This window comes from Monodelphis domestica, chromosome 2 (genome assembly GCF_027887165.1).
Source record: "Monodelphis domestica isolate mMonDom1 chromosome 2, mMonDom1.pri, whole genome shotgun sequence".
In the NCBI taxonomy this organism is placed as follows: Eukaryota; Metazoa; Chordata; class Mammalia; order Didelphimorphia; family Didelphidae; genus Monodelphis; species Monodelphis domestica.
In genome coordinates, this window is record NC_077228.1 from 257,582,237 (window position 1) to 257,606,026 (window position 23,790).

The following is a 23,790-nucleotide window of genomic DNA, read 5'->3' on the forward strand; positions in this document are numbered from 1 at the left end:
AAGTCTGTGCTGTAGTGAAGACCTAGTTCCAAGGGCAAAATAGTTCACAGGGTACAGTCCTGCAAGCCAGCAGCAGAGGAGACAGAATCATTGGCTTTCAGAATTCCCACACAAGCAAAAAAATGCTAGGGAAATGAGCAAAGAGCAACAGAAACACCTAACCCTAGAAAATTTCTATGGAATAGAAATAGGCGACTAAAAGATCCAAGCACATGCAAAACTTCAAAGAAAAATGGAAATTGGTCTCAAGCTCTGGAAGAATTCAAAAAGGAATTCAAAAATCAAATAAGACAGGTTGAAGAAAAATGGGGAAAAGAAATTAAAGTAATGCAAAAAGAAATAATGTCTAAAAAAGCAAAACTGACCAACTGGAAAAAGAGGCACAAAAATCCAAAAAAACAGAATTGACCTCCTAGAAAAAAGAGGTCAAAAAAATTATGAAAAAAAAATTTCCATGAAAAGTAGAATGGAAGAAATGGAAAAGGAGGATCAAAAAGTCATGTAAGAAATTAATTCTTTAAAAATTAGAATTGTTAGCAAATAGAAGCTAATGACTTCACAAGACATCAAGCAATAATGAAGCAAAATCGAAAGAATGAAAAAATAGAAAATATGAAATATCTCACTAAAAAAAAAAAAACTGACCTGGAAAATAAATCCAGGAGAGACAATTTAAGAATAGACTACCTGAAAGTCATGATTTAAAAAAAAAAAAAGCCTAGACATCATATTACAAAAATTTCAAATCATATTACAAGAAAATTTCCCTGATATTCTTGAACAAGAGGATAAAATAGAAATTTAAAGAATTCATAGATCACCTCCTATAATAAATCCCCAAACGACAACTCCCAGAAACGTTATAGCCAAATTCAAGAGTTCCTAGGCCAAGAAGAAAATACTACAAACAGTCAGAAAGAAACAATTCAAATATCATGGAGCTGTTGTCAGGATTACACAGGATCTGGAAGCTTCCACATTGAAGCCACCAGAAAGCTTGGAATATGATATTCCAGAAGGCAAGGAAACTGAGTTTACAACCAAGAATCAACTACCCATCAAAACTGACTATATTCTTTCAGGGGAATATATGATCATTTAATAAAATAGATTTTCAAACATTTCTGAAGAAAAGAGAAGCATAAAAAGGTAAATAAGAGAAAAAATTTAAGGGTTTCAATAAGGAAAAATTGTTTACATTCCTACATTGGAAAGATGATATCTATAACTCTTAAAAATTTGTCATCATTATCATAGCAGTTAGAAGTAGACATAGACCTATAGAGGGTGTGGTAGTGAGCTATTTAATAGGATGATATGAGAAAAAAAAAACCTAGGGGAGAAAAAGAGGATATTACTAAATGGGAAGAGAGAAACAAAATGGGATAAGTTATAGTACATAAAGAGGCACCGGGAGGGGTGGGGAGTGGGAAGGAAATACTATTACAGTAGACAGGAGGATGAAGATGGTGATGGGTAATATTTAAACCTTACTCTTATTGGAATTGGCTCAAAGAGGGAAGAATAGCCAGATTCATTGGGGTATACAGAATCCTATCTTAACCTATAGAGAAGTAGGAGGAGAATAAGAAAGGAGGTGGTGAGAAGGGGAGTAATATGGGAGTAATATGGAAGCAAACACTGGTATGGAGGGAAAGAATGAAAGGGAAAAGGGCAGGATTAAAAGAGGAAAACAAGATGGAGAAGAATACACAGATAGTAATCATAACTTTGAATGTAATGGGATGAACTCACCAATAAAACAGAAACAGCAGAGTGGATTAAAAAACAGAACCCTACCATATGTTGTTTACAAGAAACACATACTTCACTTTGCATTAGTTCACTTAAGTCTTTCCATACTTCTCTCTACTGATATTCATCATTTTTTGAATGATAGTAATATTCCATTACACTGATGGACCACAATTTGTTTACTACTGCTCAATCAATGGGCATCTAATCTACTTAGTTTCCAATTTTTCTTACCACAAAAAGTGCTACTGTTACATTTTGGTGTATATGAGGCCTTTTAAATCAATAACTTCCTTGGGTTATTTGCCTAGCAGTGGGTCAAAGGATATTAGACATTTTAACTGTATAATTCCAAATTGCTTTCCCAAATGGTTGCACTAATATAATATAGTTCCACAAAAAAGCATAAATGTGCCTATCTTTCCTTAAACCTCCAACACTAATAATAGACAGGAGATTCTAATGTTTCCCTTAGGATTCAAATTGGTTACTAGAAAACATCAACAGTTTAAAGGGCATGAACATGCCGTTCTGTATTAAAAATGTCCCAAATCAATAAAAATTACAGAACTACAACTTAAAGCATATCTGAGGTTACATTCACACTCATCATACTGGCAAAGTTGAAGAAAAGGAAAATGATAACTATTGGAGGGGCTTGGGGAAAACAGGCACATTAATGTACTGTAAGTAGAGCTGTGACTTCGATAAAGCTATTTTCCTTTGCAATTCTCTTAATAGTGGTCATCAACAGATATATGTTTGTTTGTAGTTTGCATTTCTTCTTTTGACATCTGGTTGTTAATATCCTCTGACTATATATTTCAGGAGTGCCTCTTGTTCTTAAATATTCATATCAATCCTTTATATGTCTTGATTATCTAATTAGAGAAATTTACTGTGCAGATTTTTCCCAGTTGTTTACTTTCTAAATACTGATTTTGCTTATTCGCTTTTCAATTTTACATAATCAAAATTGTTCATTTCATCTTTTGTAATCATCTCTATAAAACTTAAGTCAAAAACTCTTTCCCTCTCTGTATATTTCTCCTTTTCTAATTTATCCTTACACACTAATTCTTAAATAAACATTACTAGATAAAAGAAAGGAAGAAGTCACTAGAAGGGTAAAACAAAACTGCCAGAAACAAGCAACACTTCTAGAAGAAAGAATGAACACTGTGCAAGATCTTCAAAGAAATAAGGGAAAAGCATGTTTCTAAAACTAGAAAATATAGTGAAAATAATTCATAAAGGACAGTACAGCTAAGAACACAGAAAACAAAACCATTCAAAAACTCAATGAAATTATGTATAATCTTAGGATCTGAGTAACTCCAAAAAATGGCAGAATTAAGAACTCTATAAACTGAAGCAATAGAGATGACAAAGCTTTTGCAAGACAATCCAAGAACTATGAGTATCCCAGAAAAATGTGTTCGAGAATATGAATGCCATATTCCTAGAAACTACACAAAAAAATTCTGTTCCTAAGTTTTCTAACTAAATGTCAATAATCATTTGCCCTTCCTACTATATCAATGCTGTCTCCTTAGGAAGGATGAGTGTGCCTTAAGACAGCATTGTTAAAAACCAACTTTATGCTTGGCAAAGAATCAGAAACATCCCAAAGAAGAGTGTCCCACCCAAAACAGTGAATCATGGTGCAGACTGTCTCTGAGAAAGTACAAGGATATCAAGGCCAGTAAGCTAGTGTTCACTCTAAGCAGTGAAGGCAAACCATTTATAGAGACTGAGTGCTCAAACTGCAACCCTCATGCTACAGGTGAGTCTTACCCCAAACAGGAGAGGGAAGAAGTGCTCCCACTGGGTTGCTGAGGGCAGGTCATGTGAGAATTGTCCTCATGCATGCATGGAGGGGAAGGGGAGCAGTCCCCTCCAGCACACTCTGGAATGTGTGCCATAGGTTCACCAACATGACTCAACCCCCTTAGGTTATTTTTTAAAAATAATTTTTGTGCTTCATATTTTTGTAGAAATTCTTTCCTTTAAGATTTTAATTTTGCCATGTATAGGGCAGCTGGGGGCAACTAGGTGACATAGCAAATATAGCACTAAACTCATCTTGAGTTCAAATCCAGCTTCACTTACTGAGTGACCCTGGGCAAGTCACTTAACCCTTTTTTGCCTCCGTTTCCTCATTTTTAAAATGAGTTGCAGAAGAAAATAGCAAACCTCTCCAGTATCTTTGCCAAGAAAACCCCCAATGGGGTCACAAAGAGTTGGACACAAGTAAAAAACAACAATTTTCACTATTTCATCCCAACCTTAGAGGCATTAGATAGAGCTTAACTCAAGAACTTCAACAGATAGATCACTGGGTCTGGAGTTAGAATAGTCTGAATTCAAATTTGGCCTCAGATGCCTACTAGTTAAGTGACTCTGGCCAAGTCATTTAACCACTGCCTGACTGAATTTCCTTAACTATAAAATCAGAATAATCATAACACCTATTTCCACTAGGGATTGTTAAGAGACTCAAATGAAATAATATTTGTAAAGCACAAAAAGTGTCTGACACATAACAAATAAATGTGTCCTTTCTTCTATTTGTTATTAATTCACCCTGATCACCTTAAAAAATGTTGCCAATTTGGATTCCATTTTTTAAAAAATCAAATTAGCTAAAACTTCATCAATTTTATCTGCATTTTAAATAATTGAAGCTCAATTTTCAATAAATTTTCAATTCTACTTATTTTGCCCCCCTTTTCAAAATCTCATTTGAACTTTGTTGGTTTTTGAGTTTTATTAATGGTATGCTCAATTTACTTATCTTCTCTGTTGTATTCACATAAGTCTTCAAGGATATTGGATTTGCGTTTTTTTTAAGCAATATTGAAGGAGGAAAAAGTGGTATGCTTTTTGGTGTAAACTGAACTATTATAACAACAACAAAAAAAAGCAGAGAAAAGGAGCAATGTTCAGTTCTTATTTTGCTTCTGTTTTCTAGTCCAAGGAGAAAAAAACATGTGAAGTGAAGGCACGGAACAAAAATAGCCAAAGGAAGCTAAAACCCAAGATAAGTAGGGAGATAGTGAGAAAGTACCTTGTTCTCAAAAGGTTCAAATCACCCCATATCCCTTACCCTCTGTGGTTTCAGAATTTCCTTCCTAATAAACAAAGCAACTCTGTCCCTCCCCACTATCCTGTTTCTCCCAAATAAGTTACACCTCCTTAGAGCCAAATTCCAATAGTGAATCTGATTCCATCAGGTCTTGGTGATATCTAATGAGGTCAAATTTGCCTCCTTGTATTAGAATTTCTTACTTACTTAACCATTTTCTATGCATGTTGGTATATCATTTGAGGTCATGAGTTTTATTACTGATTCCCTTCTTGAATTATTCTCTTAGGGATCCCTAGATGTCTCTAGTAGAGATGTCTCTACTGTTATATTATTCTTAAATTGTAGATATAGTATTCTATATTAAGTTTGATAGCTATATAATAGGAAGCTTTCTTCTTCCCACTTCCTTTTCATATTGAAGCATTTTTTAAAATTAGATTTACAGGACCTCATCACATTTTTATCTATTAAACTTCCAAATTCTATTTACTTTTTTGGAATTCACATGAAAGCAAATCCTTTTTTTTCATTATGCAGCATTCAAAATATTACTGGAGATTACAAAGTCTTGAGCAAGAAACTGAATACAGGCAAAGGTGGTATTTTTGCCACTGCCATCAATAAAAAGGAAAATACTCAAAAGAAGTAGGCAGATTGGAAAAGTGATTAACTGATTAAAATGATGATGCCTGTGAAAAGGGGAATTTTCTAGGACCTATATTCATTCAAGGTACTATCTGCTTCCATGACAGTAGAAGTTTAGGTACATCTAAAAACATCCCATATGCTGAACATGAATTCAGCTCTGCATCATGTCTAGTCAATATTCCCAATTGGGAAACAGCAGGGATCCACATAAGATTATAATCTTTTCCAATGTTAGGAATGATATATGATATCACCAAAGCAGATAAAAGAGAAGACTAGACTGACATGAACAGAGTGTGAAATAGAGAGTAGAGTCAAAGGACACAGAGGATCAGTCAGAATGGAGAACTAAGAACCAATAGAGAATAAAGCCACAAAGTTGAAGGAGAAAAGAACATCAAGAAAAGCAGGGATCAAATGCCCCAAACCACAGAGGTCAAACAGAGTTATGAAAATGCCATTGGATTTTAACAATTAAGATACTGTTGATAATCTTGGAAAGAAGTTCAGAAGCCCAATTGTATAGTGGATAGGTTTCCATTTTAGATGGAACATAAAAGATTGTGACCAACCTAGATTGCCTAATAAATATCACACACACACACAAAGAAAGAAACTGACAAGAAACAGGAATGCACAAGAAAGAGAGAACTCTACCAGTACTCTCAGCAAAAACAATCAATAAGGTAGAGGAAAAAAAACAAGTCTGACCTCCAGCAAATGGAGCCTGAAGCCAGAGAAACTTTGCCCTTTCCTATTGGAGTCATAGTGGGAAAAGAGTCTGCCTATATTACTTAGGGAAATGGGGCTAAGCACTAGGAGGCCATCTAAAAAACCTCGAGCTAATATTTCTAGTAGAGCCACTGAAAGAGATAGTTTCCAGAATTTTTGGCAGTAACCTCCTAACACTATCCTGAGTGCTATACATGACAGTAAAGCCTATTCCTGGCTAAGACCAGTATCTGCATTGTGCCACCAATAGGAAGGGAAGAAAGAAAAAGATTCTAAAAATGGGTGAAGCCTAGTCCCATCCACTTCATCAAGAACTACAACAGAAGAAGCATCTAGACTACAGGAAGGACAGGTCCAAGCAGGATATATCCATCCCATCCAAGGGGTACAGGCTGGCCCTAGTACAAAGTCTCAACCCAGGGTCTGATATTGAAGATAAGATTCAAGAGAAGAAAACTCCAAATAAAACAAAGAAATATTATGGATTAAAATAAGTCCAAGGAGGTAAATCCAGAAGGACAAAGTAACTCAGTAAGTTCAAGTAAAGCCTCACAGAAACAAATGGCTTGGACACAAGCACTTCTAGAATAAATATTTTAAAAATTAAATTAGAGCACTTAAGGAAAACACTGGAAGAAAAAAAAAACAACTTGGAACAGGTGGAAAAATCTTACCCACATGGTGAACTCTCAGAAAAAAATAGAATAGAGTGAATAGAAGTCAATACTTCAATGAAACAAGAAGAAATAGCGGGAGTAATGAACTATTAGTAAAATGTTTCTACCATCAAAAACTGATCTGAAAAAAAGAAAGAGATCATTTAAAAATAAGTACAATCTTTGAAAACCACAAGCAAACAAAAACATCATACTACCCATAAAAGAAAACTTGTTCAAATCTATGAGAATCAAAAGACAATATAAAAGCATCCATAAGGTCACTTCTTAAAAGAAAACCCTGTTTAAAACACCTAGGAATGACCTAGCCAAAATCCAACAATTCCAGGTCAAAGAAAGTAAGCATCAAAGAATAAAGAGTCTGTAATGGAAGCAAGTAATGACAGACAGGATCACAAAAGACCATACTGCAACTTATAAAGAGGAAATATTGAGAATAAACATTCCAGAAGACAAAAGAAAAAACTTACAAAAAAGAATAACTCAGCTTGCAAAACAGTATAAACCAACAGGGAAAAATCAAGTATTTTTCCAAAACTCTTATGCTATGTTCTAAGGCAGAAGAGTGCTAAGGCCTAGGCAATGGGAGTTTAGTGACTTGTCCAGGATCACAGAGCTAGAAGTGTTGGGGGTCGAATTTGAACCCAGGACTTCACATCTCCAAAATTTAAGATGCTTGATAAAAAGACTAGAGTGGGTCTTTGAAACACAAAGGAGTCAAGAGAACATAGAAGGCAAAGATCTGGAAACAAAATAGGTGACCATAAAATGAAAAATGGCTAGACACATTATGGTATATTAATGTAAAGAAGCATTATTGTGCCATAAAAAATGATGAAAGGAACAGATTCAGAAAAATCCATCACCTTTGAGGTAGATGCTATTATTATTCCTATTTTACAGTGGAGGAAATTGAGGCAAATGACCAATGAGTGACTTGCCCCAGTTCATATGGCCAGAAAGTGTGTAAGAATGGATTTGAACTTGGGTCTTCCTGATTCCAGAGCCAGTGTTCTATCCATTACACAACCTAGCACATATTATTTACTTAGTCACTGAATTACTCAACCCTTTGGGGAACAGTAGCTTAAACAAAGGTCTGTTTGAGTAACAGTTAGGATATGTCTGCTGTGTTTAAACAAACTATATCAATAACAAAAGAAAAAAGGAAATGCAGCCATATTCATTATTTATTCAACAAACAAGAAATGAAAATAAAGCACAAAAATTGTAAGAGAGTTACAAATTGTACTTTTTCAATTAAATGTAATATTTTCTTTATTTACTATATTCACAGAGTCAACAGATTTAGCTGAAAAGTTCCTTAAAGATCATCTAATCCAATTCCCTTCAATTTGTAGATGAGGAAATTAAGCACAGCTTATTAAGGGAAATGACTTGTCCAAGATCACATGAATAATACAAAATATAAGCACCCTAATAAAAAGCATAATAAATAAACTGTAATACAGTTATCACTTCCACATGGCAACTTTACCCACTGCAGTTTTGCTATATCACAGGTTGGCATAAGAAATTAAATGGTAATTTTTGGGAGAGTTTTACAGAAGCTGCAGACTACTTAAAGACCAGCAAATACAAAAAAAGATTAGAAACTCAGGAATGTATACATCCAAAATTTACAATAAGGTCCTGTAACCACTCCATAAGAGAAAAAAAATCAGACTACTTTTTCTGGTAAGAAGAAAAAGCCAACGAAATTTACACAGATATTCCAGATCATGGAATACCATGCCCCACTCCTTCAATATAGAAGGAATAAATGTATAGACCACAACCCATCTCCTCTTTGCAATTCTGGAAATTGAAACTTTATTTAGTATTAAAATGCTATTTTAAAATAACAGTAAAAAAAACATGACTTAGGTAGATATTCTATTATTCTGCTTCCTACTGCTCTTTTCAACCTTTACCTTTGTTTGTATTTCAAGGAAAGTCCCTTCCAATAAGCAGTTTCCTCCTTTAAACTTGAAAAGTCTGGTATTTCCTCACCATCCATGGTCAAAATAGTCTGTAAAGACAATAACATTGAAAAATTTTAAGAATTGGGCATGAGAAATAGGAACCATGTAAACACACACATATATATATTTTTATTCATTCTAGAACAGTACAACTCATTCTCTGGAGGAAACTGAATATCAAAGATTCTAGGAAAATGGAATTCTATTACTTCTTTAAAGTTGAGTCATCAATTTTAAACTTACTTCCTTCTGCATAGTACTAATCATAGAGAACACCAAGATCAAGAATAGTCATAAAAGGCACATGAAGTCTTTTCAGTTGTAGCTAAAAGGCTATAGAAATTAATAGACTCCACTGTATTATATTGTGGTAGGAACAGGGACCCCTGAATCTACTGCCTTTTGAGTAAAGTAGAAATAATGGAATGCCAGGGTAGCTCCTGCTAGAATAGCAATGCAGTTAATTACTTGAAGAGCACTTGCCTCTGAAACCATTTGCCACCCAAGAATTCTAGCAAATAGTTCATTATTTCTTTGGCTTTAACTTCTAGCACTCCAGAAACGATTACAAGTAAAATGAATGTCTACTCTTCATAATGTCTCCTCCAGGTAGTCTTCTCTTTACTGAAAGTTGAAAGTTTTTACCAAGCTCTCTCTTTTCTTTTCTTTTTGAAACTTGTGATTTCATTAGTGTGGGCAGCTCACCATTAGTACTGTTTCTGTAACAAATGATATTAAAAGAGTGTCTGTGCCATGAAATTAAGTAACTTGTATCCAAGGTCACACAACCTGCATATATCAGTCAGGACTTGAACCACGGTATTCTTTACCCAAGGGGGGATTTGATAGGTACACAGAAAGGAAAAAAAAAGTTGATCCTTTACTTGACTGAGTCTTATATGGTCTTAAATTGACTTTCTGGAATTCCCAATCAAATTTAAAGGCACAGTTTTAGGATAAAGATCCACATTAACCCACAGCAGACAAATTAGTAATTCAGGCTAACTCAAAAAATGAAGAGTCTCAAATTTAGCTGCAGCTTAGATATAAAGGCACATTGAAGAGGTCTAAGAAGAACCCCTTCTTACCAATTCAAACATTAAAATTAAAATTACTAAAATGCACTCAATTTAACTTTGTCTTGTTAACCTTTTTAACAAATGAACTAAATTTCTGAGAAATATTAACGAGAGCTTCATGAAATAGATAGTCTTTTAAATAAAAACTTTATTTCCTATGGTCTTATGGAGTCTAGTGGGTATTAACAAAATGGTTATATAGCTAGTAAATGTCATAAAGAGGATTCAAGCTGAGGTCTTCCTTACACTTCCTGATCTCTTTTCATTATGCCTCTCAAATCAATTACTTGGTTCTCTAACATTCTGTATGCATGAAGAATAGTTTTTGTTTGTTTTTTTAAAAGGTCAGAATGACTTGACCACAAAATGTATGAAATGAAGTAACATGTAATAGAAGTTAGAGTCAGGTTGCAAAAGATAGTGTCAAACTGTAGAATCTAAATTTTCTCCTAAAAGTAACAGATAATCATTAGAATTACACTGAATAGGAGAGTGACCTGGTCAAACCTGCAATTTTAGAAAATCATTTTAGAAGCTGTGTGAAAAAAAAAAGGAAGTCTTTGTAGACAGATGAGACAGGGGAGATCAATAAGGATGCTATTGCTAAAGTCTAGGTAAGAGGTCACAAGATAAATCTACTAGTGATTATGTGTGATTAAAGAAAAAGGATGACCACCAAAACTGTTACAAAGGCACAAACAAGATTTGGCAACCACAGTAAGATGAGTGAGAGAGAGAAGTCAATGATAATGCCAGTGTTGGAAACATGCATGACTAGAAGGATGGTAGTGCTCTCAACAGAAATGGACAAATTCAGAAGAGTTGGGGCTGGGGAAAATAGATTTATTTGAGCACATTGAATTTGAGATGACTACCAGACATCCAAGCTGCAAATGTGTAACTGTTGACGGTAAGACTCCCTATGGAGAGAGAATACTATGACTGATCTGCATAGAGGTGATCATTAAATTTATGGGAGCTGAAGAGGTCACCAAGTAGAAAGTATAAAGACAGAAAAAAGAGGGCCTAAGACAAAAGCCTTAAGTGTACCTGCACTATTAAAGAGCATGATATGGATATGAACCAACAAAGGAAATGAAGAAAGAATGGTCAAACAGGTAGGGAGAGAATCAAGAGACAGCAATATAACAAAAACCCAGTGAAGAAAGAGTATCTGACAAGAAAGGGTGTTTAATAATGTCAAATGATGTCCAGAAGTCAAGAAAGAATGAAAAGGGGCCACTAGGCCTGGAGACTGGAGGACCAGGTTCAAATCAGGTCTTAGAGATTTCCTAGATTTGTGAGCCTGGAAAAGTCACTTAATTCCCATTGCCTAGCCTTTCCATTCTTCTACACTGTAACCAATACTTAGCATCAATTCTAAGAACAAAGATATGGTTTAAAAAAAGAAAAAAGGAATGGCAAAAAGGCCATCAGATTTCATAATTAAGAGCTCATTGTTAATGTTAAGTGAAAATAGTTTCAAATACCTCTCAAAGAAGACAACAAAAAATAGAAAAATTAGAAAGAATTTTAAAATTATAAGAAAATAAAAACTAAAAATGAATAATATAAAGAATTTAAATCTGCTAAATAAAAAATTAAATCAATAAACATTTATTATACCTCAACTCCCAACAAGCATTTAGTTATATGCCTACTATATACCAAGCATTGTGATAAGTGAATGGAAATACAAGAATGCAATAATCCCTCCTCTCAAAGAGCTTACATTCTAACAGAAGAGTTGTTCAGTTGTGTGTAACTCTTCATGACCCCATTTGGGATTGGTTTAGCTAAACAACTGGCACATGAATGCAATGGAGCATTATTGCACCATAAGAGAATTACCAAAAATTCAGAGAACCAAAGGAAACAGGAATTAGTGCAAACTGAAGTAGAATCAGGAATACAAATGCAGCAATGGAAATGGAAAAAAACAAAAAACAAACCCTGAAGACTATAATAACCTAACTATGCATATTTGTTATGAGTTTTCTTTTTCTTGTCTTTTCAATGAGTCCAGGGGAAACGAAGGAGAGAATTTGGAACTGAAAATAAAATTGAATTTTTAAAATAATTATCATTATAATGTCCAAATCTGGCCTCAAAAAAATATGTAAAAAAAAATATTTCATTTCCTTCTTTGTAGTGGAGGGAGGCAGCCTATACAGGGGTTGGTATGAGTGTGTACCATTATATAAACTGTCAATCTAGATTGGTGTAATGGCTAGTTTTATGCTGAATTTAAATTATAAGTGGTGATTCTAAGTAGGCCAGGAAGGTATATATTTGTAAATGAAAGTGATAAAAGACAAAAGAAAGTGGGTAGCTAGGCAGATTGAGTGGACTGAGAGCCAGGTTTAGAGATGGAAAGTCCTGGGTTCAAATTTGATCTCAGATACTTCCTAGCTGTGTGACTCCAGGCAAGTCACTTAACCCCCATTGCCTACCCCTTACTGTTCTTTCTGCCTTGGAACCAAAACATAGTATTGATTCTAAGAAGGTTTTTAAAATAAGTATTAATAAATGTTTTTAAAGTGTCTGACAAAGGTCTAATTTCTCAGATATACAAAGAACTAAGTCAAATTTATAAGAAATCAAATCATTTCCCAGTTGATAAATGGTCAGAGGATATGAATAGGCAGTTTCAGATGAAGAAATCAAAACCATCAATAATCATATGAAAAAATGTTCTAAATCCCTCCTGATTGGAGGAAATGCAAATCAAAATAACTCTGAGATACCACCTCCGATACCTAGCAGAGTGACCAATATGACAGTAAAGGAAAATAATAAAATTTTGGGAAGGGATGTGACAAAATTGGGATACTAATGCATTGCTGATGGAGTAGTGCATTGATCCAACCATTCTAAAAGGCAATTTGGAATTATGTCCAAAGGGCTTTAAAAAAAAATGCATGTCCTTTTATCTAGCAATACCACTTTGGTTTATATCCCAAAGAGATTAAAAAAAATAAGAAAGGTTCTGTTTGTACAAAAATATTTATAGCTACCCTTGTTGTGGTGGCAAAAAGTTAGAAAATGGGGGGGGGGATGTCCCTCAATTAGGCAACAGCTGAACAAATTGTGGTATATGATGGTGATGGAATACTATTGTGCTATAAGAAATGATGAACAGCTTGATTTCTAGAAGAACTGGGAAGATCTACATTCACTGATGTGAACTGGAGTAAAATAAACAGAACCAGTACTGTACACAGTAACTCAAACATTGTGGGACAATCAAATGTGATTGACTTTGCTACTAAAAGCAATGCAATGATCCAGGCAACACTAAGGGACTTATGAGAAAGAATGCTATCCACATCTACAGAAAGAACTCTGGGAGTAGAAATCCAGAAGAAAATATGTGATTTATCACTTGTTTATATGAACTGGGAATTTGGTTTTAAAAGATTACTGTTACAAAAATGAATAATATAGAAATAGGATTTGAGTGATACTATATACATAAACCCTTGTGAAAAATGAAATAAAATAAAATGTCTGAGCACAAAAATTTATATTTCATAAATCAAGATAAATATTTTACTAACAAAATATGAGAATTTTCAGAAAATTGTTGCCTAAATCACTAAATATTCAGAAAAAGGTTTCAGACAGAGGGGGGAATAGGAGGGAAGAGCTAAAATGAAGAATTATTTTTGGTTAAGTGAAGGGCTAAATTCAAATTACATAGTTATTAATAATACTCGCCACCAAGATCATTGACTCTAGCCATCTGGAGACACTGTCACCTCTTGATAATCCATTCAGTTCTGTAACTAGCACCTTAGGACAAAGTTGCCCTCACTGTTCACTGGGAGGGCTAAGTAGAACCTTTCACCTCAATCTCTGGTACCTAGCCAGCCCCAGAATGCACTTCATTCTAACTATCCCAACACCTAGATCTAGCCACATCAGGAATTTTGCATCATCTCTGACATGGCAACTTAATTCCCATCCTCTTGTCATATCCAACTCTACAATTTGTGCCCTCAATCCTATCCTCATCCTTCTCTACATCATCATACTCTTTTGTTCTTTTGTTCATGTTCTCTTTCCCCCAATTTTCAATCTCTCCTTATCAACTGGCTATTTTCAAAGAGGCTCATATTTTTCCACTTATTTTAAAAAACCTTTGCTACTTCAAAGGTTCAGATATTAGCCTCAATTTTGTTCAAGTATTGAAATGTTTGTGTCTGTTGACTATTATTAAATTCATAATAGAAAATAAAGTGGAGAGAGCACTGGACTTGGAGTCAGGAAGACCCAAATTCAAATCTGACAGGCACAGTATGATCCTGGGCAAGTTATTTAATCTCTGTTGACTCAGCTTTCTCATCTGTATGGGAATAATACTAGCATCTACCTCTCAAAGGTGTTTGGAGGATAAAATGAGGTATTTGTAAAGAGTCTTGCAAACCTTAAAACTATACAAATGCCTAGCTTTTACCTATTATTAAATATTTGCTTCACTTTGCCACTGCCTAAAGCTATCATCCTTTTCTTTCTTTCACAGCCTAACACATAGAAAAAGCTATCTTCATTGTCCACTGTCCACTGATGTTTCCAAAGTTTCCAATAATCTTTTTATTACTTAAACCAATGGTGCTTTCCCAGTCCTTATTCTTCTTAAATTCTATTTATAATTTGATAGTGCTGACCACTCCTTTCTGCTATATTCTCTTTCCTACCTTTTCAGTCACCACAGTATCATGGTTTTTTCCATACATATCTAACAGATCCAACTGCTCTTTCTCAATCTCCTTTGCAAGTACATCATCCATGTTCTAACTCCTACATGTGGGAGTATCCTAGTGCTCTTTCCCCAATCCTATCCCTTCCTTTCTCTATTCTCTCTCCTGATGACCTCATCAGCTCCCATGGATTCAACTACCACCTCTATATAATTTCCAAATCAAAATAATCAATCCTATTCTCATGACTGAGCTCCAAACTTTTCAATCAATCAACAAACATGTACAAATACAAAGAAAGAAACAAACACTACTCTCATCTGCATCTGGACTATGGTCATCTCTGGAAAGACCTTCTTCATGGACTGAAGCAGAGTGAAATAAGCAGAATTAGGAAAACATTGTACATTGTAACAGCAATATTGTGGAATGAGCAACTGTGATGATAGACTAACAATACAATGATCCAGGACAATTCTGAGGAACTTATGACAAAGTATGATATCCACCTCCAGAGAAAGAACCTTTGAGAGTTGAAATACAGATGAAAGCATATGATTTTTCAATCATTTATTTAGGTTTATGTTTTAGGGTTTTTATAAGATTATTCTCTTACAAAAATGGTATAATATAACTCAGATAGAATCTCCTGCCAGCAGTGGGAGAGGGGAAGGGAGATAAGTTCAAACATATAACTTAGGAAAATTTATATGGAAATTTGTTATTACATGTAATTGTTAAAAAATTTTAAATAGGGGGCAGCAGGTAGCTCAGTGGATTGAGAACCAGGCCTAGAGATGGGAGGTCCTAGGTTCAAATCTGGCCTCAGCCACTTCCTACACAGTATTGACTCCAAGACAGAAGATAAGAGTTTAAAAAAATTTTTTTTCAATAAATAAAAAGCAAAAGGTTTTTTTTTAATTGAGAATCCTAACATAAATGGAATAAAAGCTACGTTAAAGAAAAAACAATTTTAAAAGAGAATCCAGGAATATATTATTCACAGGAAATGTATTTAACCCAGAAAGATAGAATGAAAGGGTCACCTGGAATTTATCATGCCACCACCAAATTACAAAATTCAGAAATGGCACTGGTGATATCAGATATGTCAAATTCAAACAAAAAAGCATTTAGATAAAACAAAGGCGTTAAAAGGTTCCATTCAAAACTATGCCCAAAGGGCAATAAGACTGAGTGCCCTTTGATCCAGCCATAGCACTGCTGGATTTGCACCCCAAAGAGATAGTAAGGAAAAAGACTTGTACAAGAATATTTATAGCTGCGCTCTTTGTGGTGGCCAAAAATTGGAAAATGAAGAGATGCCCTTCATTTGGGGATGGCTGAACAAATTGTGGTATATGTTAGTAATGGAATACTACTGTGCTAAAAGGAATAATAAAGTGCAGGAATTCCATGGAGACTAGAACAACCTCCAGGAAGTGATGCAGAGCGAAAGGAGCAGAACCAGGAAAACATTGTACACAGAGACTGAAACACTGTGGTACAATTGAATGTAATGGACATTAGTGTCAATACAACGTCCCTGAACATTCTGCAGGGTCCTAGAAGAAAAAACACTAGCCACAAGCAGAGGACAAATTGAGGGAGTAAAAACACCGAAGAAAAGCAACTGCTTGACTACAGGGGTGGAGGGGACATGACTGAGGAGAGACTCTAAATGAACACCCTAATGCAAATACCAACAACATGAAAATGGGTTCGAATCAAGGACACATGTGATACCCAGTGGAATCATGCATCAGCTATGGGAGGGGTGGTGGGAAGAAAAGAAAATTATCTTTGTTTCCAATGAATAATATGTGAAAATGGCCAAATAAAATAATGTTAAAAAAAAAGGTTCCATTCAAAAAGAGAGTATATACAAATGAAATATATGGAAGAAAGCCAAGCTACTAATAGGTATATTTTTTAATGCTTCAAATCACTAATAATGAGAAAAATGTAAAAGGAAGCAACTCTAGGATTCTCTCTCATGCCCACTGGGTTGACAAAGCCATTAAAAATGACAAATATTAGAAAGGCTATGGGAAAACAGGCATATTAATGCATTGTTATAGTTATAAAAATTACTACAGCCAACTATGTACAATGATAAACATATACAGGATAAACTGGATGAAGGAAGACTCCTTGTAGAATATGGGATTTTATCTGGAAGCTAAGGAAGGAGAGCATTCTAGGCCAATAAGTGAAAATGTATCAAGTGGTGGCACATACCTATAAGCTATGGCTCTCTTGAGCTCAGAAATTCTGAGCTGAAAGGCTAAGTCAACAGAGTTGTCCACAGCATTAATGATGAGCCACTAGGAGCAAGGAGGAGCAAACTGGCTCAGAGAAACTGTAAACAGAGAAGGTAAATGCTAATAAGTGTGGGGTTGGTCCAGGGAATAATCAGAGAGGGAAAGGAGATGCTATAAAAATAGAATGTCCAGTATTTACCCACTGAATAGATATAAGGGATGAAAGAAAGGAGTTGATGACCCCTACACATTGTTAAATACCTAGATGACTAAAAGGATAGAAATAATGGCGGTGTCCTTCAACAGTAATAAAGAAGTGGGGAGGTCTTGAGCATGGGAAATAGGGAGGAAAATTAATTCAGTTGTGGGTTTTTTTTTTAACCTTCTAAGGTTCTAAGACCTTCTGTCTTAGAATTAATACTAAGTATTGGCTCCAAGACAGAAGAACAGTAATGACTAGGTAATTACGGATAAGTGAGCTGCCCAAGGGCACATGGGAGGTGTGTGAACCAAAATCTGAACTCCTGTCTCCAGGTCTGGCTCTCTATCTACTGAGCCACCTAGCTGCCCCATGAGTTGAGCTCTGACAATGTTGGATTTAAGATATTGATAGGACATTCAGTACAAGGTACCCAGTAAGTGTTTGGAATATTGGAACCAGAGGTCAGAAGAGAAAGGTTAGGGCTGGACAAAGATTTGAGAATCATCTACATAGAGTTACTGACTCCATAGAAACTGATGAGATCATCAAATAAAATAGTGTAGAGGGAGACTCAAAGAGGATCCAAGACAAAATGTTAAGGGACGCCCACAGTAACAAAAATTACAGGGGAATAAAAGGGAAATAAAAGAAAAGAACTAGTCTAAAGAGGTGAGTGACTCTTAAGACTAGAGGATGGCTGAATGAATTGTGGCACATGACTGTAATGAAATATAATTGGGTCACATAAAATGACAAAAGAAATTACTTCAAAGAATACTGGGTAGTATAAAATGATACAGAGTAAAGTGAGAACAACTTATGCAAGGACAGCAACACTGTAAAGAAAAATAACTTTGAAAGACTTAAGAAGTCTGTTAAATGCAATGTCCATCTAAAGACTCCAGATGATAAAATATAACAATTACCTAGAGACAGAGAGGAGATGGACACAAGGCACAGAAAGAGTGATATACAAACTGTGCAGATTTGTTTTGCTTAAAAATGCTTGTTCCAAGAATTTTCTTTCCTTTTTTCCCTCCTCTTGGTTAATCAGGGGAAGAAGGGTTAAGAAGAATGGATGTTAGCAATAGTCAAGCCAATAAAAGAGGGTCATTGAAATATTTTTTAATTCATAGAAGATAACCAAAGACATTTCAAGGAAGCAAAGACAGATAAAATAATTTTGAAAATAATATCAGAAGCAGCTAGGTAGCTCAGTGGATCTAGCACCAAACCTGGAGTTAGGAGGACCTGGGTTCAAATATGACCTTAGCTTTTGACCCTAGACAAATCACTTGATGGATCTGTGAAATGATATAACCATTCTGGAGAGTTATATGGAACCATGCCCAAAGGGCCATAAAATTACATATACCCTTTGATCTAACAATATCACTACTGGGCCTGTATCCCAAAGACATCAGAGATAAGGGAAAATGACCTACCTAGACAAAAATATTTTTAGCAGGTCTTTTTGTAGTGGCAAACTGAGGAGGTAAACATCAATTGGGGAATGGCTGAACAAGTTGTATTATGTGGTTATAATAATACTATTGCACCATAAGAAATGGAAAACAATTGTCAAAAATTGATTCTACATGTAATCAAAAAGTAAAAAAAATTAATCATTTTTAAGAGACAAAGGTTTACAAAAAGAGAATATGCAGAAAGTAAGTGATATGAAATGAAGAGTTATAACTTCATTGAGAATTCTGTTGTATATATAGAAACACTCTTTTGGGGAGAGTACTTAAGTTCATAATAAAACAATTTTTTTTTAAATTTTAAGAGGTAGTAATTGAAATGAATCCTGAAGGGCCTATCAGGTGGAAATGATGAAATGAGTGTGTCTTCCAAACATTAGAGACAGCTAGTACAAAGGTACAGAGATTAGTGTACTGTGTCAGGAATACATGAGGACAACTTGGCTGTCTCAAAGAAAATAAAATGGTGAGAAATGAATTAAAGAGGCTGGAAAGTGAAGCTGGGGACCAGTTTGTGAAGGGCTTTAAAAAACAATATTTTATCCTAGGGACAACAGAGAGTCATTAGAGTTTAATGAGTAGGAGAGTTAAAAAAATTTTTTAATTACTTTGGCACTATGTGGAGAATGGATTGGAATGGGGGAGGCACTTGAAATAGGAAAATCAATTAGGAGGTCAATGCAATAGTCTTTGCAAGGAGTGATTGGGCCTGGACTAAGACGATGCCTATGTCAGATGCAAGAAATGTTGAGAGAAGTGCTCAGATCATGCCCCTCCCCTCCCTTTCTCCTTCCCCTATCTGGGACTAGGGACTGCAGGGAGGCAGCAAGGAGGGGCCCCCTCTCCCACCATCCAGCCAGGCCCCATCCCCTAAAAGATCTCTAATTTCTTCCTTCCTTCCTGGCCAGTCACCAGTGGGGAGAAGGGGAGTTACCCCACCCCCCAAAGGCTAACTAGCTCTCTTTCCATTCCTTGCTCCCATCCCCACATGGGTCACAACCCAATAATCAGCAGGAAAGGCTGGATGTAAGGTCAGGAGCTGGCACCACTCATCCCCAAAGGGATGCAGAAGGCAGCTTGTCAGGGAGTTGGTGGGGGGGGGGTCAGGTCATACAGTCTGAGGGCTTGGGGCAGGGTCTGACACAGGGTCTCTAAAAGGTTTGCCATCACTGGTTTAGAATAAGTGTCAAAAATGAGACTGGCAACTGAGAGTGGTAGAACCTAATTAAAAAATAATGGGAATTAACAAAATAAATACAAATAGAGCACAGATAATGTTAATTTGTGATTTTCGCCTCACTGTCCTCCTCCATTTCTAATTTTGACACCACTCATTTATAAAATGTTACATATTTCCCTGATGCAAACTAACAGAGGCTATTCCGTTTTAATCTTTGTTTCACACACTTAGCACAGCATCAAACACATAGGAGGAACTTAATAAATGCCTAACAGAAGATTATAAACAGTAATTACCTTATAAAATAAGATGCAATGGAGGGAAAAGTTAGTTTCAAGAAAGTCTGGTTAGAAACACAACAAAGCAAAAATCTTCATTTGAAGTGAAACTAAGGGTAAAGAGAAAAAAATGGAAATTGCATGTCTAAATTTTCATAACAAATTCTTTTCTTCATTAACAGTGGAGGTACCATATTTGGACTCAAATACTAAAGTATTGAATGTGCTTCTTAACAAAGTAGAAATTGAAAAGCAAAAATGGAAAGAGCATCTAGACTGGACCAAGTATATGCAAAGAAGTTATATCTTTAGGAATACAAAAAAAACCCAACAGAATATTAATAATTATTGACCCATATACATACTTCTCAGACCTATTAAGTTTTTAAAAGCATCCATATATTTTATACATATATATGTATATATATATATATATATATATATATATATATATATATATATATACACACACGATGAGACTATCCTTAGAATTATAGTTGATTCCCAATAAGCATTTCTCCCTTCCCTTTTAACAAAAAAAAAAAAGGTAGGGAGGGCAGGGGGACTTCTGGCTAACATAACTGCCTGAACAGAAGGATGGGAACCCAGTTCCTATTATATCTTCTCCAACAAAAACCTAAATATCATACCAGACCAAATAATGGCCAAGGAATATAATACAGTAAATAACTGAATCCATCCCAGCACCATACAAAAAGCAAAAAGCCCACAGGCAATGGGAAAGAGAGAGAAGGTCCACTAGAAAAGTCAGGACCAATGTAAGCAAAAAAGAAAAAAGTCTCTCAGGCAACCACAGATGGGTCAGAGATGTTAGTAGCCACAACAACCAATACAAGTAAACTGGGACACTTAGACTTAAAGGTTCTGAGCTCCATAGCACTCTGTCCTAGAAAGTCATAGAAGGCCCTGAAAATTCAGTGTTCTAAATATTAAAGATCCCACTAGCATTCCTATCAGAGACACATCTGAAGGGTCCAGAGATGAGCAAGCTGACTAACCTACCCAAAAACATATCAGTGGATATACCTTGGCACAAAGCCCTACTTCAGGAAACCAGGCTGTATCTACATAAAAAAGAAGATACCAACTACTAGAATTAGAATTATTACAGATCTGGAAAATAATTAAAGACCCAAAGAGACAGTCTATAAGAAGTATCAAACAAAAACTCAAAAGAAAAAATGGATTTTCCGCAAGAATCATATGAATACCTGGGAAGAGGTTTTTTTTTTTAAATGAAACAAAAGACATAGCAATAGCTTTTATAAATAAAAGAACCACAAGGTTAAAAAATGAGCTTAGAATATAAAGTGTTAATATGAAGTATACTAAAATAATGTCTGAAAATTAGGTAAATCAAATATAAATCAATGACTACAGGAGACAAAAAATGTTGTAAATCAAAAGATTATAACAAAGACAAGAACAACCACAAAACAATCACATGATAGCATATGCAACATTCTATACCTATAGACCCTCAGACCTCTGAGAAAAGGGATCTGTTAAAATCATCTATTTTACAGGAGTAAGACTAATCAATATAATTAATCTAAGTTTGAATAAACTAATAGGTTTGTATAAACAACACTTTAGAGTGGTCTCTACCTTTAAACTCATACAGTATTCCATTATGCCTATTTTCATTAACTATAATAAAACATTTGATTTGTGATACAAAACAGCACTTTAAAGGCCAGATATTTCCAATTTATAGATCAAATCATAAAGATTCTCTGAAAGATGCAATAGAGAGAATTTTTTGTTCAATGATGGTGTGATTATTAGTATCAAGCAAGGCATAAAACAGGGAGACATGCTCACCAAAGGTGTTTGCCACCATCATGGAGGATGTCCAGTGCAGAGTCCAAATGGAAGAGGGAATTCCCTATAAATGGTGAAGTCCTCCAGATGATCCTGTTTGCAGATGACATTGTGTTGATAGCATCAAGCCCAGGAACATTGCAGAGACTCCTAAATGAGATCCATAATCACTCAAGAGTTTGCCTAACTAACCACCCAAGGAAAAAGTAAGTGGATGAAGAACATCTATTTTCCAGACTATGATATGCAAGTGGATAGACTATCCAGAGAGCTGGTTCACAACTTTCTCTAGACATATATCCAATAGTTGGTTGCTGAACAAAGTTTGAGAGTACCAACAGCTAAATAAATGCTTATATACAATTGTAATATTTTGCCCCATTCCAAAAATTTTCTACCTGCTAAGCAAAAAGACGTGGTAGCTAAGAACAATATTAATTTAAAAGATAAACACACATGTAAAATATTACATGTTTCCCATAGGAGAATGCAATATAAGTGAGGAGAGGGACTAAGTGCACATGAGAATTACTTCATTTTTCTTTGTTTCATAGCCAAAGAATTAATCACCAAGTATCAGCCTATGGATGGCAACATTTTCGTACTTAACCAGGTTGGTCCTTGAAAAACCTACAATCTGTTGCTGGGACACAACTAAGCCTTTATAAAAAAGAAAAATATGCCACAGCTTACATTGGCATAGACCCCAAGAAATCAAAATTGCCTCCATATCACAATGACACATTAGAAAAGAACTTAGAAATTGCTAATTGCCTCGTTTAAAACAAAATTTAAAGTCTAGAAAATTTGGCTAAATTGGAAGACAGACTATGTGAACATAAAATACTTTCACTCCATAATATACAAGTTTAACGTGAAAATAAATTCCCCAGGTCTTTCCATCTCCACTTTATCCCATCTCCTTCAAATTACTACCAATTTAAACTTCCCTATGCAGAGATAGTCATATTACCCGTGTTAAAAAAAAAAAAAAACTTTCAGTGGATCCCTACAGGCTACCAAAGTACAATTCAAGTTATTGTCCTTGACATTCCTCTGCATGTTCTATGCTCCAGCCAAAATGGACTTCTCTGTCTCCACTTCCCCACACACCCTCAAAAAAACAAAAAACTGTCCTTCATTTTCCTGTTTGCCTTTGCTACTCCCAGCATTTCCCAATTGTGGCATGTTTCCTTTCCCCATCTGTTTGTTAAAACCCAAAATACCACCTCTTTTATGACAACTTTCCACATCTCCCATTGTTGGTAAATAAACTTTCCTCTGATGACTTCCATATGCCTTTTGTTCTGTGCTTCTCTAATGCACTTCTATATATACTGTATTACAGTTATATCTGTGTCTTATCCTACTACTAAACTCCAGTTCTCTGAAGACAGCAGCTTAATTTTTTATTTTCCCAAAACCAAGAACATGGCTCTGTGTACTGATAGTGAACTGAAGGAATTTCTGTTACTATATGTTTGTACTTGAGTTTCTGAGAGGTAGTCAGAAATTCTAAATAAATAACATAAAGGTTATTATAAAGATTGCAGTATAAGTCATCTGAGCCAAACCAAGGAATACGAGCCACTTCTACAGAATTCCCAGCATCAGAGATATCTATTACCTCTACTACTAACTTTATAAATGCATGTACTACCTTCTATTGAGAACACTACAGAAGTCACAGGTTTACAGCTAGAAAAGGCAAGGATCATAGAATATAACTCATCATTTTACAGAAGAGTTAACTACAGGTTAGAAAGGTTAAGTAATTTGATCAGTCACAGAGAGAGCATTTAAGACAGAATTTGAATCCAGAGTTTCCTGACCCTAAATTCAATGCTCTAGGAGTTCCAACTCCAAA

At 35.2% G+C, this 23,790-nt stretch overlaps 1 protein-coding gene across 8 annotated transcripts in view; it reads right to left on the reverse strand.

Moving 5' to 3' along the window:
* Nucleotides 1–23,790, reverse strand: part of NDEL1 (nudE neurodevelopment protein 1 like 1) — an 89,860-nt gene that overhangs the window by 45,765 nt on the left and 20,305 nt on the right. For 5 of the 8 annotated variants that reach the window (XM_007483116.3, XM_056817533.1, XM_056817536.1 and 2 more), the window contains one exon: nt 8,838–8,935. In XM_007483116.3, the coding sequence (XP_007483178.1) occupies nt 8,838–8,923 (86 nt within the window). In that variant the 5' untranslated portion in view covers nt 8,924–8,935. Of the gene's footprint in view, nt 1–8,837; nt 8,936–9,371; nt 9,603–21,923; nt 22,074–23,790 lie in introns of those variants that run through there. The other 3 variants (XM_007483114.3, XM_007483118.3, XM_007483115.3) reach the window with 2 other exon arrangements.